The sequence below is a fragment of the Sarcophilus harrisii genome, chromosome 5, assembly GCF_902635505.1.
Source record: "Sarcophilus harrisii chromosome 5, mSarHar1.11, whole genome shotgun sequence".
NCBI classification, from domain to species: domain Eukaryota; kingdom Metazoa; phylum Chordata; class Mammalia; order Dasyuromorphia; family Dasyuridae; genus Sarcophilus; species Sarcophilus harrisii.
This window is the reverse complement of record NC_045430.1, coordinates 10,291,813-10,305,417: the sequence shown is the minus strand read 5'-3', so window position 1 is coordinate 10,305,417 and position 13,605 is coordinate 10,291,813. Positions and strand designations below refer to the sequence as shown.

At 55.2% G+C, this 13,605-nt stretch overlaps 1 protein-coding gene across 2 annotated transcripts; it reads right to left on the bottom strand.

Moving 5' to 3' along the window:
• Positions 1–239: 239 nt before the first annotated feature.
• POLR3H (RNA polymerase III subunit H) lies at positions 240–7,243 on the bottom strand. 2 transcript variants are annotated; one of them, XM_031938215.1, is made up of 7 exons: positions 7,157–7,243; positions 5,496–5,628; positions 4,512–4,608; positions 2,644–2,730; positions 2,386–2,449; positions 1,482–1,683; positions 240–914 (listed from the first exon to the last, which is right to left on the bottom strand). In XM_031938215.1, the coding sequence occupies exons 2-7, from the start codon at positions 5,604–5,606 to the stop codon at positions 861–863; spliced, it is 615 nt and encodes a 204-aa protein (XP_031794075.1). In that variant the 5' UTR covers positions 5,607–5,628; positions 7,157–7,243; the 3' UTR covers positions 240–860. The 2 variants fall into 2 exon arrangements, with proteins under 2 accessions (XP_031794075.1, XP_031794076.1); XM_031938216.1 differs by lacking the exon at positions 7,157–7,243 and adding an exon at positions 5,958–6,189.
• Positions 7,244–13,605: the final 6,362 nt, after the last annotated feature.

Below are 13,605 nucleotides of genomic sequence, written 5' to 3'. Positions count from 1 at the left end.
ACTTGGTGGGGAGCGGGGGGTTAGTCACCGCAGGGCCCATTCCCAAGGCTGACCCATGGTGCCTTTGCTTTGTTCTAAGGTCACACCAAGGGGGGGGCGGGGGGGAGGCTGACACTGAGGGTAAGAGAGTACTCACATTTGGGGCCACCTGCCCAACCCTTATGCAGCACCAGTTCTGCCCCCAAATATCCCCAGAAAGACCTCGGCACCTGTCACTGCCAAGGAAGGCACCAGCCCGATTTTTACCAGCAGCAGCAGTTTTATTCTGAGGGTGGGTGCTATCAGGGGCTCATGGGAATCTCCTCACCGCCCACCCACTGGCTGTGCCCTGCCCCTGGTGGGCTCGCACCCTGCAGACTCCAGGGATGGCCTCAAACGGCAAGGGAAGTCCCTGGGGATGGTGCAGCTTCAGAAAGCAGGGTGGTGGCCACCCTTTGCTTGGAGGGAGCAGGGTGACTGGCGTTTCCATGTGGCAGTAAGTAAAGCCAATCTTCAGCTTGGCGACTGACCAGTCTGACCGCCATGGCCAAAGCCCAAAGAAAGGTGGCGGCCACTGGGGGCCAGTGACTCAGATGGGGGCACCTGGGTTCAGCTGCCAGCACATGGGGATTCCAAGCCGGGAGGCAGGGGCTCCTGGATCTAGTCCAGCTTGTGAGAATGGAGACCAGAGACAGGAAGGGACGTGCCCAAAGTCACGGAGTCAGAAAGCTGGGCCAGAGGCGCCACCCTTCCCTTAAGTCTGACAGGGTACTCCTGGCTCCTGGCCACATGTCTCTGGGCAAGCTGAGGCCAGCACACTGGCCCTTTTGTCCCTCTCGCATTCGGGCCCAGGCCACCGGCCCAGGGGGTTCCTCTGACCACTAGCTGCTCGTCCACCACGAAAGAAGCCCCAGGCCTGGCTCACTGATGGATCCCTGCAGGGGAAGAGAAGGGGGACTTGCAGCAGCCACTGGGCCAACTCGAGCCCTGTTCTTCAAGCCCATACTAACAAAGCGGCCCAGCCTCCCGCAGGTACAGGGTGCCCATATCTGGGCTGTCCTTGGGCAGGAGGGGCAGGCTCCCCACCGGCGTCCTCACTGGCCCTGTGAGATCGGCAGTGGGCCTAGGGGGCCAAGTCCCATCCCTACCCCCCAACCAGCTCTCTCCCAAGCCAGACACCCGGGGCACATGCTGCCCCCGAGCTGGAGCGGCCTCTAGGCTGCTCCCACCAGAGCCCATTATGCCCTGGCATTCCCAGGCCCCCAGGAGTACATCTGGGATCTCTGCCAGCCCCTTTTCCCTTTTCTCACTTGAGAATGAGCCCAGGCCTCCCCTTTGTAGGCCCAGGAACGGGAGCCAAACCTTCCTGTGAGAGGGTGCTCAAGGGCAAGTGGCTCGGTCCTCCCGGAAGGAGTGCCTTAGTACTTTATGTGGGGACGCACCCAGCCTTGGCCCTGCTCCCCCTCCCTGCCGCCCCCCCCCCCCACTGCCCCAGCTCTCACCCCAAGGGTATACGGAGCTTCCTTCCTGGGGGCCTCTTCGCTGGGTGTGGAAGTCGCGGCAGAGCTGGGCCCCGTGGGCGATGTGTCGACAAAGCTCTCGTCCACCACTCGGAAGCGGATCTCCTCCCCGGTGTCCATATAGAGGTCGTGGGCCCCCTCTTCTGTCTCGTATTCCCACACCCACACCTGCTCTGCCTCGTCACTGATTAGGCGCAAAGGTTAAGGGACTCACCCTGCAGCAAGCATCCGGCCCTCACCCCCCATCCCTACTTTATCGAGGCGCCCAGGCTCAAGGACCCGGCCTCGGCCTTCCAGGGGGCCAGACCCAACAGGCCACGCCATGGGCCAAGGGCCAAAGTGCTTCCCCAAATGTAAAAGCGAGACCTTGGGAGTCAGTGAATGTCCAAGCTCAAGGCACGCTTGAGGTCTCTGCCCTTCAAACCCCTCATTTACAGGTGGGGAAACTGACCCTTGGAGGTGCCCGAGCTGCCCAAAATCATCAAAGTTAGCAGTGGCAGAACAGCTACTTCCCATGCCGGGCACACAGGAGGTGCCTAATTGGTGCTGCTCCTTGGGAGCCACTGCCAGAGCTTCCCTCCCACTGCCCAGCTCGTGGGAGACTCAGCTGTCACTGCAGAGGGAGAGCTGCTCCCAGTTGGGGCTCTCAAACCCACCTGTACCCTCAGAGTTATGGGAGGACTTCACAGCCCCCATCAGAAAGCCTACCCTACCCCAGCAGAGCCCCTTCTCATGGGACCCAGAAAAGACGACCAGGTTGGACCAGACAAGGCTCCCAGCCCCGAGAAGCTGGCAGAATCTTGTGGCTGTGCTGCCCCCACCCCCCGCCCCAATGACAGCCCCTGCCCCCCTCCAGAGAGGCCCTAGCAAAATACAGGAAGGATACAACTTGGCGGGCTGCTGCAAGGATTCTGGGGGGATGAGGATGTCATCAAAGAACCCTAAAGAGACTGAAAGGAAGGGGGAATTTGGAAAGGCCTCCAAGTGCCCACCTGCCCCCAGCTCTGGACAGCTCCCTCTCCCACCCACCCACGCTCAACCCATCTCTGGGCTAAAATGGCTGCTCCACCCTCCCTCCTCCCCCCACCAACCTGAGCTCTAGCCACAAGACAAATTGTCCCAAGCAGTCCCAGGAGCCTCTTACCATGAACCCCATCTGGGCTGCAGCCTTTGATCACGCCGATCAGAATCTCATCCAGAAAGGGGTGGAACACCACGTAGCGGAAATGGACTGCAAAGAAATAACCTCGTGCCGTGTCTGAACTCTGGGCCTCTGTCCCTCTCCTCTTATGTCCATCCACCTGTCAATGGTCTTTCCCTACAACCATCCATCCATCCATCCATCCTTCCCACTCTCCATCTCCTGTCCATCTGTAGGTTCATCCCTCCCCATCGCCTGTAAATCTCTAGTCAATCTGTCCCGATCCATTTATGTCCATCATCCCTCCCTCCTCCCATATGTCCATCTGGACAGGGAGAGGAGAAAATATATTCTAAAATGAAGGTCAAGTTTTAAAAAGCTAGGGATAAAACTCTGTGACAAGGACATGCTCACCCCCCTCCCTTAAGCGGCCAGGGCAGGCAGAGGGGCGGGTGGGGAGGCGGGCAGGGCAGCCACGGCCACTGAGCTCCCTGGGGGAGGCTGAGTGACGAGCCCCTCATCATTAAGCAGGAAGCAGTTTCCGCTGCCACAATGGGAAGGCTTATGTTGCTGGGGAGAGGGCATTTACCTCCCAGGGAGCGGAGGAGATGCAAGGCTTGGGAAAGAGGGCACACAGAGGGCATTCACTCACAAGATGGAAAAAGCCTCCGGCCCCCTGCGGCCTGGGAATTGGGAGGGCTGGGAAAGCGCCGGGCACGCGGAGCCCGCCCTGCTGCTCAGGGGCCCTTTGGCGGGGTCACTTCCATGCCAGCTTCAGATACTTAGTCTCTGGCAGCCTGAGGGAGGGATCCCAAAGCAGAGGGGGAAGTGAATCCCAAAGGATAGGGCAGGGAAAGGTGAATCCCAAAGTAGAGATCAGAGGGAGGTGAGCCCCAAAGAACAGGGCAGGGAGAGATGAACCCCAAAGTAGAGGTCATAGGGAAGTGAACCTCAAAGAATTGGGCAGGGAGGTGAACCCCAAAAAACTGGCAGGAGGAAATAGACCCTAAAGCACAGGGTAGGGGATATAGACCCCAAAGCAGAGGTCAGAGGGAAGTGAACCTCAAAGAACTGGACAGGGAGAGGTAAACCCCAAAGAATTGGGCAGAGGGAAGCAGACCCTAAAGTACAAAGTAGGGGGTAGTGGACTCCAAAGCAGAGGTCAGAGAGGTGAACCCCAAAGAATAAAGCAGAGGAAGTAGACCCTAAAGCACATGTTAAGAGATGGTAGATCCCAAAGCACACATCAAGGGGGAGGTGAACCTTAAAGTACAAGGTTGGGGGGAAGTGTACCCCAAAGCAGGAAGTCAATGGGACTGCCCAGGAATCCTCCACAAGAAGAAGGCACCCCGGAAAGGACAGGGGATAAGGGTCAGTGCTCCCCAAACAAAGCACTGCTTTGGATCTTGGACTTTGGACCCCTACGGAGGAGCTAGGAGGAAGCTCCCAGTGCCCAACTCTGCCTGTGGCTGCCATGCCAGGCTCAGCTGTAAAATTACAGGGTTACTCTCCTTGCCCTCACTGCCCAGACTCCAGGCCTAAATGAGCACCGGAGGCTCTGTGTGTGTCACTCAGGACAGCAGGGGCCCCTGTCTCTTCCCTGGCCAAGGAGCGGGTCTCGTGCTGGAGAGCAGGAGGCTCAGCTGGTCCAGGCCAGATCCTGGGTCGTGTCAGCAGGGGCACCTTGCGCCAAAGCGCAAGCTCTGTTCCCAGCCAGCGTGGCAGGGGGAGCCCCAGATCAGGAAGGAGGCCACTCTGGGAGCTGGGGGAGCGGGAAGTCAGAGGCCTGTCCGTCCTGTCCCCCCCAAGAGGGAATGTCCAACAACCGGGGCCCCAGCCTGGGCCAGAACAAGGGGAAGGGGGATGCCCACCTTTGGTATGGGATGCACCATCCCCTGGGAACACGTAGGCGTCCTCTAACTTGGTGATGTCATACAGGCAGATGCAGAGCCCCACGTTGTACACCACCTGCGGAGGAACGCTGACTCAGCCACGGGGGCAAGCTGCGGGCCGCACGCCTTGGGGCCCCGTCTCCGCCAGCTTCAGAGAGGGACAAGGGGCTGGGCCTGGCGAGGGCTGGGCTGGAGAGGCCCTGTGAGCCAGGGCTCAGGCTGAACCTCAGGAGCACAAAGACAAGGATGACTCTCATCTGCCCTTGCTCCATCCTCGGTTCAGGCCGCCATTGCTCTTCACCTGCCTCCAGCCTCTCCTATTCCATGCCTGCCTTCACTTGGTCAGCTGCCAAGGCATTCACTTGCAATCGAACCTGACAGTGACACTCTCCTATTCAACAAACAAACTGCCAGGGCTCCCTATTCCCTCTGAGATCCAGCAGAAAACCTTGCTTTGGCCTCCAAAGCCCCCGGCCACATTTCCAGCTTCTTTATGCCACCCTTCTTGTGGTCCCTCACACAATGGGCACCCCGAGTCTGAAAGGCACCTTCTCCTGCCCCTCTAGGCCCCCTGCTTCCTCCAGAATCCTCTTTCTGACCCCCCTCCTGCAAATTTCTTCACTCTCAGAAGGCCTTCCATTTACACTGTGTCTGTGACGGCCTTTTGAGAGCAGGGATGGGCCTTTCTCTGCCTCCCCAGCACTCGGCACCAGGGTGGCACACAGTAGATGCTTACTAGATGCTTGCTGACTGACATAGATGGTTCGTGCCCTTGAGGAGCTTTCATTCTCTGAACATAAAACAGGACCTCTAGAGACGCACAAAGCCAATGCAAGGAAGTCTGGGGGGAAGCTGAGCCCCGAATGAAGCTTCTAAGAGGCTGAGTGGAGGGAGGCCATGAGCCACGTGACCACCTACCCAACGGATGGAGCCAAAAAGCCCCAGAACCAGCCTGGGCCTCACCTTGTTGGCCAGTTTCTTGTTGAGCTCCTCTGCGATGGAATCATTGAGCTTCCTTTCAAACTGCCACGGCGGGATCCGCACCGTGTCCACCATCTCCACCAGGACAAACATCCTGGAGCCCTGAAGCCAGGCCCTGGAAGAGAAGAGTCCCGAGGGAGGCTGAGTGTAACCCCAGGCTGGGCTCAAGGAGAAATAAGAGCCGTATATGGCTGCCCCTGCATCCCTGCTGCTCCCAAAGTCCCAGAACCTCCTGCTGCTCCTACAGTCCCAGAATCCTCTGCTGCTCCCAAGGCCCCAGAACCTCCTGCTGCTCCCATGGTCCCAGAATCCTCTGCTGCTCCCACAGTCCCAGAATCCTCTGCTGCTGTCAAGGCCTCAGAACCTCCTGCTGCTCCCAAGGCCCAAGACTCCCTGTTGTTCCCAAGGCCCCAGAACCTCCTGCTGCTCCCATGGTCCCAGAACCTCCTGCTGCTCCCACAGTCCCAGAATCCTCTGCTGCTGTCAAGGCCCCAGAACCTCCTGTTGTTCCCAAGGCCCCAGAACCTCCTGCTGCTCCCATGGTCCCAGAACCTCCTGCTGCTCCCATGGTCCCAGAATCCTCTGCTGCTCCCAAGACCTAAGGCTCCCTGTTGTTCCCAAGGCCCCAGAACCTCCTGCTGCTCCCAAGGTCCCAGAATCCTCTGCTGCTGTCAAGGCCCCAGAACCTCCTGTGCCCCAAGTCCCAGAATCCTTGCTGTCGCCCCAGAACCTCCTGTTTCCCAAGGTCCCAGAACCTCGTGCCCGACCAAGGCTCCCTGTTGTTCCGCCCCAGAACCTCCTGCTGCTCCCATGGTCCCAGAACCTCTGCTGCTCCCAAGACCTAAGGCTCCCCCAAGGCCCCAGAACTCCCTGCTGCTCCCATGGTCCCAGAACCTCCTGCTGCTCCCATGGTCCCAGAACCTCCTGCTGCTCCCATGGTCCCAGAATCCTCTGCTGCTCCCAAGACCTAAGGCTCCCTGTTGTTCCCAAGGCCCCAGAACCTCCTGCTGCTCCCACGGTCCCAGAATCCTCTGCTGCTCCCAAGACCTAAGGCTCCCTGTTGTTCCCAAGGCCCCAGAACCTCCTGCTGCTCCCATGGTCCCAGAACCTCCTGCTGCTCCCATGGTCCCAGAACCTCCTGCTGCTCCCATGGTCCCAGAATCCTCTGCTGCTCCCAAGACCTAAGGCTCCCTGTTGTTCCCAAGGCCCCAGAACCTCCTGATGCTCCCACAGTCCCAGAATCCTCTGCTGCTGTCAAGGCCCCAGAACCTCCTGCTGCTCCCACAGTCCCAGAATCCTCTGCTGCTGTCAAGGCCCCAGAACCTCCTGCTGCTCCCACGGTCCCAGAATCCTCTGCTGCTGTCAAGGCCCCAGAACCTCCTGCTGTTCCCAAGGTCCCAGAATCCTCTGCTGCTCCCAAGGCCCCAGGACAGGAGGGAGCATCATCTAGTGCAATCCCCTCCTTTTACAGAGGGGGAAACTGAGCCCGGAAGCCGGCAGGGTTCGGCCCGAGACGAGTCTAGCGGGGTCACAGTGGGGACGCCAGGCCTGGGCGGCCCTCGAGCCCAATCCTCTCTCTTTACAGAAGGGGAAACGCGCCACCACCCCCCTTCCCCACCCCCCACCCCCTCCCGGTCACGCACCAGCAGCCACGCGCCCAGGCCGGCCTCCGTCACCGCTGTCGCCGCCACACGCCGTCTCCAGGAAACAAGATCACTTCTGGAAGTCGGACCAATCAGAGCAGGCTCAGCCTCTTTCCCGCCCCCCAACTTCCGCCACTTACTCTCGGCGAATGAGAACGGGAGGAAGCATGCTCAGACTCCTCCCCTTTCCAGAAGCTCCCCTCCCTCTAGAAGGCCACGCCTCTAGATGCCCCGAGTCCTGCCCGCTGCCTTCAGGCTCCGCCCCCTTCCCGCCCCTCTTCCCTCAGCATCTATTAAGCGCCCCCTAGGGGCCCCGCCTCGTGCTAAGTGCCTGGAACTGACTGAGTGTCACTTGGGAGCTCCGGGGGCGTGTGAGCTAAGCAGGAAGGCGCTGGAGACCCCAGGGGTGGGGGTGGGGGTGGGGGAGGGGGGCCTGCTTCTGCTCGCTCCCATTTCTTCCTTCCCCTTTTTAGAGCATAAATTTTACTGATATATTTTGTTTTACTTTGTAGACTTCCCATCTTATTCCTGCCCCATCTCCAAAACCATCCTTTATTTAAAAAAAAATTTTTCTAAAGAAATAAAAGGGGAAAAACCAGTAAGTTTTCTCTCTGCAAACATAAATGACTTAAAAAATACCAACAATGTAGGCCGCCGTCCACAGCCGTGTCTCCTCCCCACGGCTGCAAAGAAAGATTTATTCTGGTGGTTTTTTTTTTTTTTTTTGAAAGAAGAGAGGACAACCATTAAGCGCCTACAGTATGCAGGCACTGTCCTCTGCTTTCTCCTGAACAAGGCAGGAAATGACCTCGCCCTCGGGCCTGCTGCGGCCTTCAGACCTGTGGGATGCACTGGTCCGTAGCCTCGGCCCAGCCCTCGGACTCCACCTTGTGAGCAACTTTTGGTAACTTTTGGTGCTTCAGGCAAAACCTAAGGCAGGTCCCCGTCCTGCTTGGCCGGAGGCTGACACGGGGAAAGGTAACCTCGAGGTCCCCAAAGTCAGGGGCCTGTGGAGGGAGCGGCCGGTGCTGGCGTCCAGAAGCGAGACCCGGCTTCGTGGCAGGAGGTCGGCCTCCAGGACACGGCCCAGCAGCGGACAGAAGCCCTGGGAGACCACCAGGGAGCTCCTTGGCCTGGCGAAGCATTGCAAACTGCGAGTGCCCGTCAGCTGGAGAACGGCTGGATGAGAGGCTTAGGGTGTGTGAACGTAATGGGATATCATTGTTCTGTAAGAGACAATCAGCAGGATGATTTCGGAGAGATCTGGAAAGATTTACATGAACTGATGCTGAGTGAAGGGAGCAGAACCAGACAACCTTGATGATCATCTATGAAAGGCTTGGCTCTTCCCAGTGCTTCAGTGGTCCAAGGCAATCCCAACAGACTTTGGGCAGAAAACGCCGTCTGCCTCCAGAAAGAGAATTGTGGAGATTGTATGTAAATCAACACAAGGTCCATTCACTTTTTTTTTTTCCTCTCGTGGTTTTTCCCTTTTGTTCTGATTTTTCTCTCCTAACATAATTCATAAAGAAATAGGTTTTTAAAATTTTTTATTAAATAACTTTTTATTGACAGAACCCATGAAGAAATAGGTTTTTAAAAAGTTAATATGTATGTATAACCAGAAAAAAATAAAACAAGGAGTTCCTCGGCCAACCCTAAAACTGAAGGACTGTGAACTGGAGCAAGGGAGCAGAAGTTCCTCAACTTGAACTTGCCCTATTTAATCCAGGAGAAGATGCAGGAGCTAGAACCAAGAACTCTTGGAGGAGCTGCTCCTCCTCCTTGTGGTCTTGTGCCTCAGGATTTGGACAGTGCCTTTAACTGTTCTGTGAGTTCTGTGGGCTGTGGGGGGTCTAGGAGAAGAGGGACAACTTTCTATCGACCAAAGGTTCTTTCCTTACTTGGGGAGCTTCTACTCTAGGGTGGTACTTTAAGGCTAAGGGACTGTAGAGGCTTCTGGGAAAAATGCAGTTGATAGAGCAAAGGGTGGCTTGACCTGAGAGCAAGCCAAAGTCCTTTCCCTTCTCTGAGAGAAAAGTGGGGGCTCGCTCAGCTTAGTCCTCTGCATCTACAAGACCATTTAGGTCTCTGGGAAAGGTGAAGGGAGACTCAGTACAGAGAGAAGGGTAGTTATGTCGATGAGTTATGGACTCAGCCAATCAATGAGCATTGATTATGTGCTTACTGTATGTCAAGGGCCATATTAAGTTCTGGGATACAAAGAAAGGCAAAAGCCATTCCAACCTTTGAAAAGCTCGTATTTGAATAACATGAAAATAACTAATCCTCTGCATTTTTTGGATCAGGTGGATTGTATTCAGTAGAGGTCCAGAAAGGTCATCTTCAGGTACTCTTCACTCTCACCCTAATATACCCATCTGAGGGCTTTGGATAGAGGATTTCAGCCCTTTGGGAGCTGGGAAATTTGCTAGATATCAGAAAACTATTGTGCTTTGGAAGGATAGATTTAATCTCTTTAGATATTAAGTGTAGGATTTGGGGCCAGCACGGTAGTAATGATGGAGGAGGGCTGGTGGGTGGAGGAGGGTAGCTCTACACAAACCTGTGCCTGTACCTTGCCTGATAGGATGCATTCCATCCACCTCACTTAGCATTTGTTGCTCAAACCTCACCCCTTCCTCCATCCTGCACCTGCTCTGGGTATCCTGGTGTACAGAAGGATTCTGGATTCAGACTTAAGATCCAAATCCCATCTCTTTAGCTGGGGGAGCTTGTCTTGAATCATCCTGGGTCTCAATTTCCCCATCTGTAAAAAGAACATTGGGTTGAATGACCTACAGCCCCGAGTCTTGGGATCCCGTGGCACAGCTTCAAAGGGTTGGCATCTCCCACTCCCACTTCCTCTTCCAGCCCTCCACTTTCCTCCCTATATACTCCTACCTTAATGAGAAATCTGGCCCAACGGGTTTGGAGCTGCCTGAAAGTGACTCAGGGTATTTGAGTGAGCATTGGGGTGTTTGTTTAGCATTATCCCAGAAAGGCACTGGACTGGGGGGGGGGAAGGACAAGTAGAATAAGAAGGGCAAGACATGGGCCTCTTCCTTTCCAATTGGGGAACCAAGGTCAGAAACAATAGGGGACAAAAAAATCAGAATATCGTGGAATGCTAAATTATTTGGTTCACAGGGTAAGACTCCATGATCCTTTCTGCCATAACTAGAGGACTTGGGACCTGAGCTGGACCACGAAGGATGAGGAGGGTTTGGAGAGAGGGAGGGCATCCTGGGAGCTGGGTAGCATTATGGGGATCACAAGAGCCTCAGCCTCATTTTAGATTGCTTATGCAAGGGCTTTGCTAGCCTCCAAGCACTATGCTATTATAATTGTGAAATTATTGTTGTTGTTGTTATTATTATTAGTGAGAGACAACATGGAGTCTGACCAGAAGGACAAATGATGTCTTACTAATTTTTAAACTCATCGATACCTTGAGTTCCCAGTTAATGCCCCCGAATTTCAGGGGGAACATTTCCTTTCCTGCTACTTTGTCACCCCTCCTGCTTTTTTTCATCTCCCCTGCCTATTTTTTGGATAGATCCCTTCTTCATGAATTTGAAGGCCATGTTCTGAAAAGGCCATGTTCTGAACCAGGCCTAGTTCGTGCTTGCCCAGGGACTTGGGTCAGGAAGAAAAGGAGACACCAGTAAGCCATTTAATTAAAAAAAAGAAGTTTAATTAGTGAGAGGATACTCTGCAATGACACAGCACACTATGGTAGACTTAACTCATCTCAGCAACACAGCGATCCAAGACAATTCCAATAGACTTGAGGAAAATACCATCTGCATCGAGAGATAGAACCACAGAGACCGAATGAGGATCGATGTGTACTATTTCTATCTTTTTTGTTTGCTTGCTTTTTCTTTATCATGATTTTTCTCTTTGGTTCTGATTTTCCTTTCATAGCATGACAAATACAGAAATATATTTAAAATAATTGTCCATGTATAACCTATATCAGATTGCTTGCTGTCTTGGGGAGGGAGGAGGGAAGGGAGGGAGGGAGAAAAAAAATCTAGAATGCAAAAAATCAATATTGAAAACTATCTTTTCATATAATTGGAAAAATAAAATAGTATTGAGAAAAGAAAAAGAATGGGGTCTGGGAGAGAGATCTGAAATTTAGTTTCTATTCTCCCCCAGCAAGGCACACTAGCCCCTCTCTGGGCTCAGTTTGTCCATGTGTGAAGCTTTAGGAGGGCCCTGGGACTCAAATGCCAGCTCTGCTCCATCCCCCATCCAACATTCTCTGGTGATCTTGCAGAAATCATCTCCCTTGGTTGGACCTCAGTTTCCTCATCTGTATAATGAGGTCGGCTACTGTGACCTCCAAGCTTCCTTCCAGTTCTTGTGCTCTGGAGAATGAGGAGGAGTGGACAAAATGGCTCTTCCAGCTCTGTTGAATCCCATGAATCTGTGACCTGGACTTAACGGAGATTGGCTTTTCAACTATGGCTCATTGTTGCAAGACAGAGCTCTAGCTCAGTGGTCAGTGACTAGCATAAGTGATGGGAAGGTCTCCCCTAGAGACAAGGGCTTCTCTGCTCAATTCTAAGTCTTTCCACTGAAGGGGGACCAACTTTGCTGCCCTTGGATGCAAAAGAAGGGTACACATGGCTATCGATCAGTCCCATTTGGGGAAGGCTTCTCTCTTGGCCCTGAAGGGTGGACTTTGGGACTTCTCTCTCTCTCTGCTCCTTAAGGAGGCAGAGGAAGGACCCTGAAATCTAGCTAGAAGTACATAGCATGTTCAGGGCAGGAGAGGTCAGAGAGGGAAGAAAACTAGCTGTGGTGGATGAAGCACAAGGAATAAAGCAGGTGAGGGGTGGGAGGCAGGTCGGGCTGGAGGTCATCGCTGGAGGTGGTCCTGCCCCCAGCATCCCTCAGGAAGTGGCCCAGGGGCAAGATCTGGATCTGCTCACAGAAGACCAGGGCTTCGTGCATTGGGGGGAAGGGGTCTGGACTCTGGTCCCAACCAGCTGCTTCCTCCCGGGTGACAGCTCCAAGCCTCCTTTGTCTTGTCTCTGAAGTGATGACCTCTGAACTTGTTTTTATTGATTCTTCATTTTTAAAAAAGCCTAGTATTTTATTGAATGTGTTTCAAACCACGATTCTGACAGGGGTTCCCTAGGTCTCACCAGACATTTCCAGGATCCCTGACACAAAAGGGCCAATATCTCCCATCTGTATCTCCTGGGAGCTTAATAACCGCTCACCGATGGGCGGCTGCTGGAGAGATTGTTCTGAGACGTTCCATCTCTTGGCTCAGAACCTTTCCCTGGCCATCCCCGCCCCACTCTGGCTGTGCCCACACTGTTGCTGTCACTGAGGAGCTCTTCCTCCGCATCCCATGGAGCCAGACAGTCTGCACCAGGCCTCCCTTGCCAGACTCAGACAGAATTAATGCCGGATGAAGCCCAACATTGACATTTAACCAGCTAAAAACTCATTGGGACCCTGGGGAAGGAGCCAGGGCCGTGGCCCCTGGGGTGACAGCTTGGGGTGAGGGAGAGGGCCCCAGACCTGGCACTTCCCTCAGCCAGCAAGCGCCCACACGGGGAGCCGCCCTCCAGGGAGACGAGTCAGCATCCCTTCCACAAGGCTGCCCCAGCCCATTGCAAACCTGCAGCCGTCGTTATTATCCTCATGACAGCAAAGTGGCCGGCACGTGCTGCCCGGGTCAGGTAAAAGGCAGAAATGCGACACCTAAAGATCCCAGCTCTGGGGCAGCTGGGTGGTGCAGTGGTTAGAGCCCCAGGACTCTGGAGCCGGAAGGACCTGAGTTCAAATCCGACTTCAGACACTTCCTGGCTGTGTGACCCTGTGCAAGTCACTCAACCCCAAGTAACTCAGCAAAAAACAAACAGAAAAATCCAAGCTCTGGCTGACAATGGAAGGATATTCACCCCACGTCAAGCCCGTGTCTGGGTTTCCCCAAGCCCCCCAGCCTCCTACGGGCCCGGCAGCCCCCAGCCCACATCGCTGAGTCGCTCTGAGATCCCCCTGCCAAGCCTCCAGTCCTAGGATGGCAGCTCGTTGCTCGCACCACAATGCATGGGGACCTGAACGAGCAGATGAGCCTCCTCCCCTGTGCTCAGCGCCACACGCTTGGGCTCTCTCGGCAGCCTTCATTCATGGCTCTGAGATGCAAGGGCTGCACGAGCCTCCTGTGGCTCTCTGGGGGAGTCCGCCGTGGGGGCTGGGGTGCGGATGGAGCTGGGTGGGAGAGGAGGCCGCGTGGGCCAGAGCGGAGCCCGGGGGGCCCAGGCTTTCTGCGAGTCCCGAGCAAATGGTCCTGTAGGGACCAGAACAGAGGGGGGAACGGCCCCCGACTCCTGCCCCAGCCAGGGCGCACCGAGAGCACTGCTCTCCATCCCGGGGGACCAGAGAGGTGAGGGAGCGCAAGGCCATGTCCTCTGAGGGAC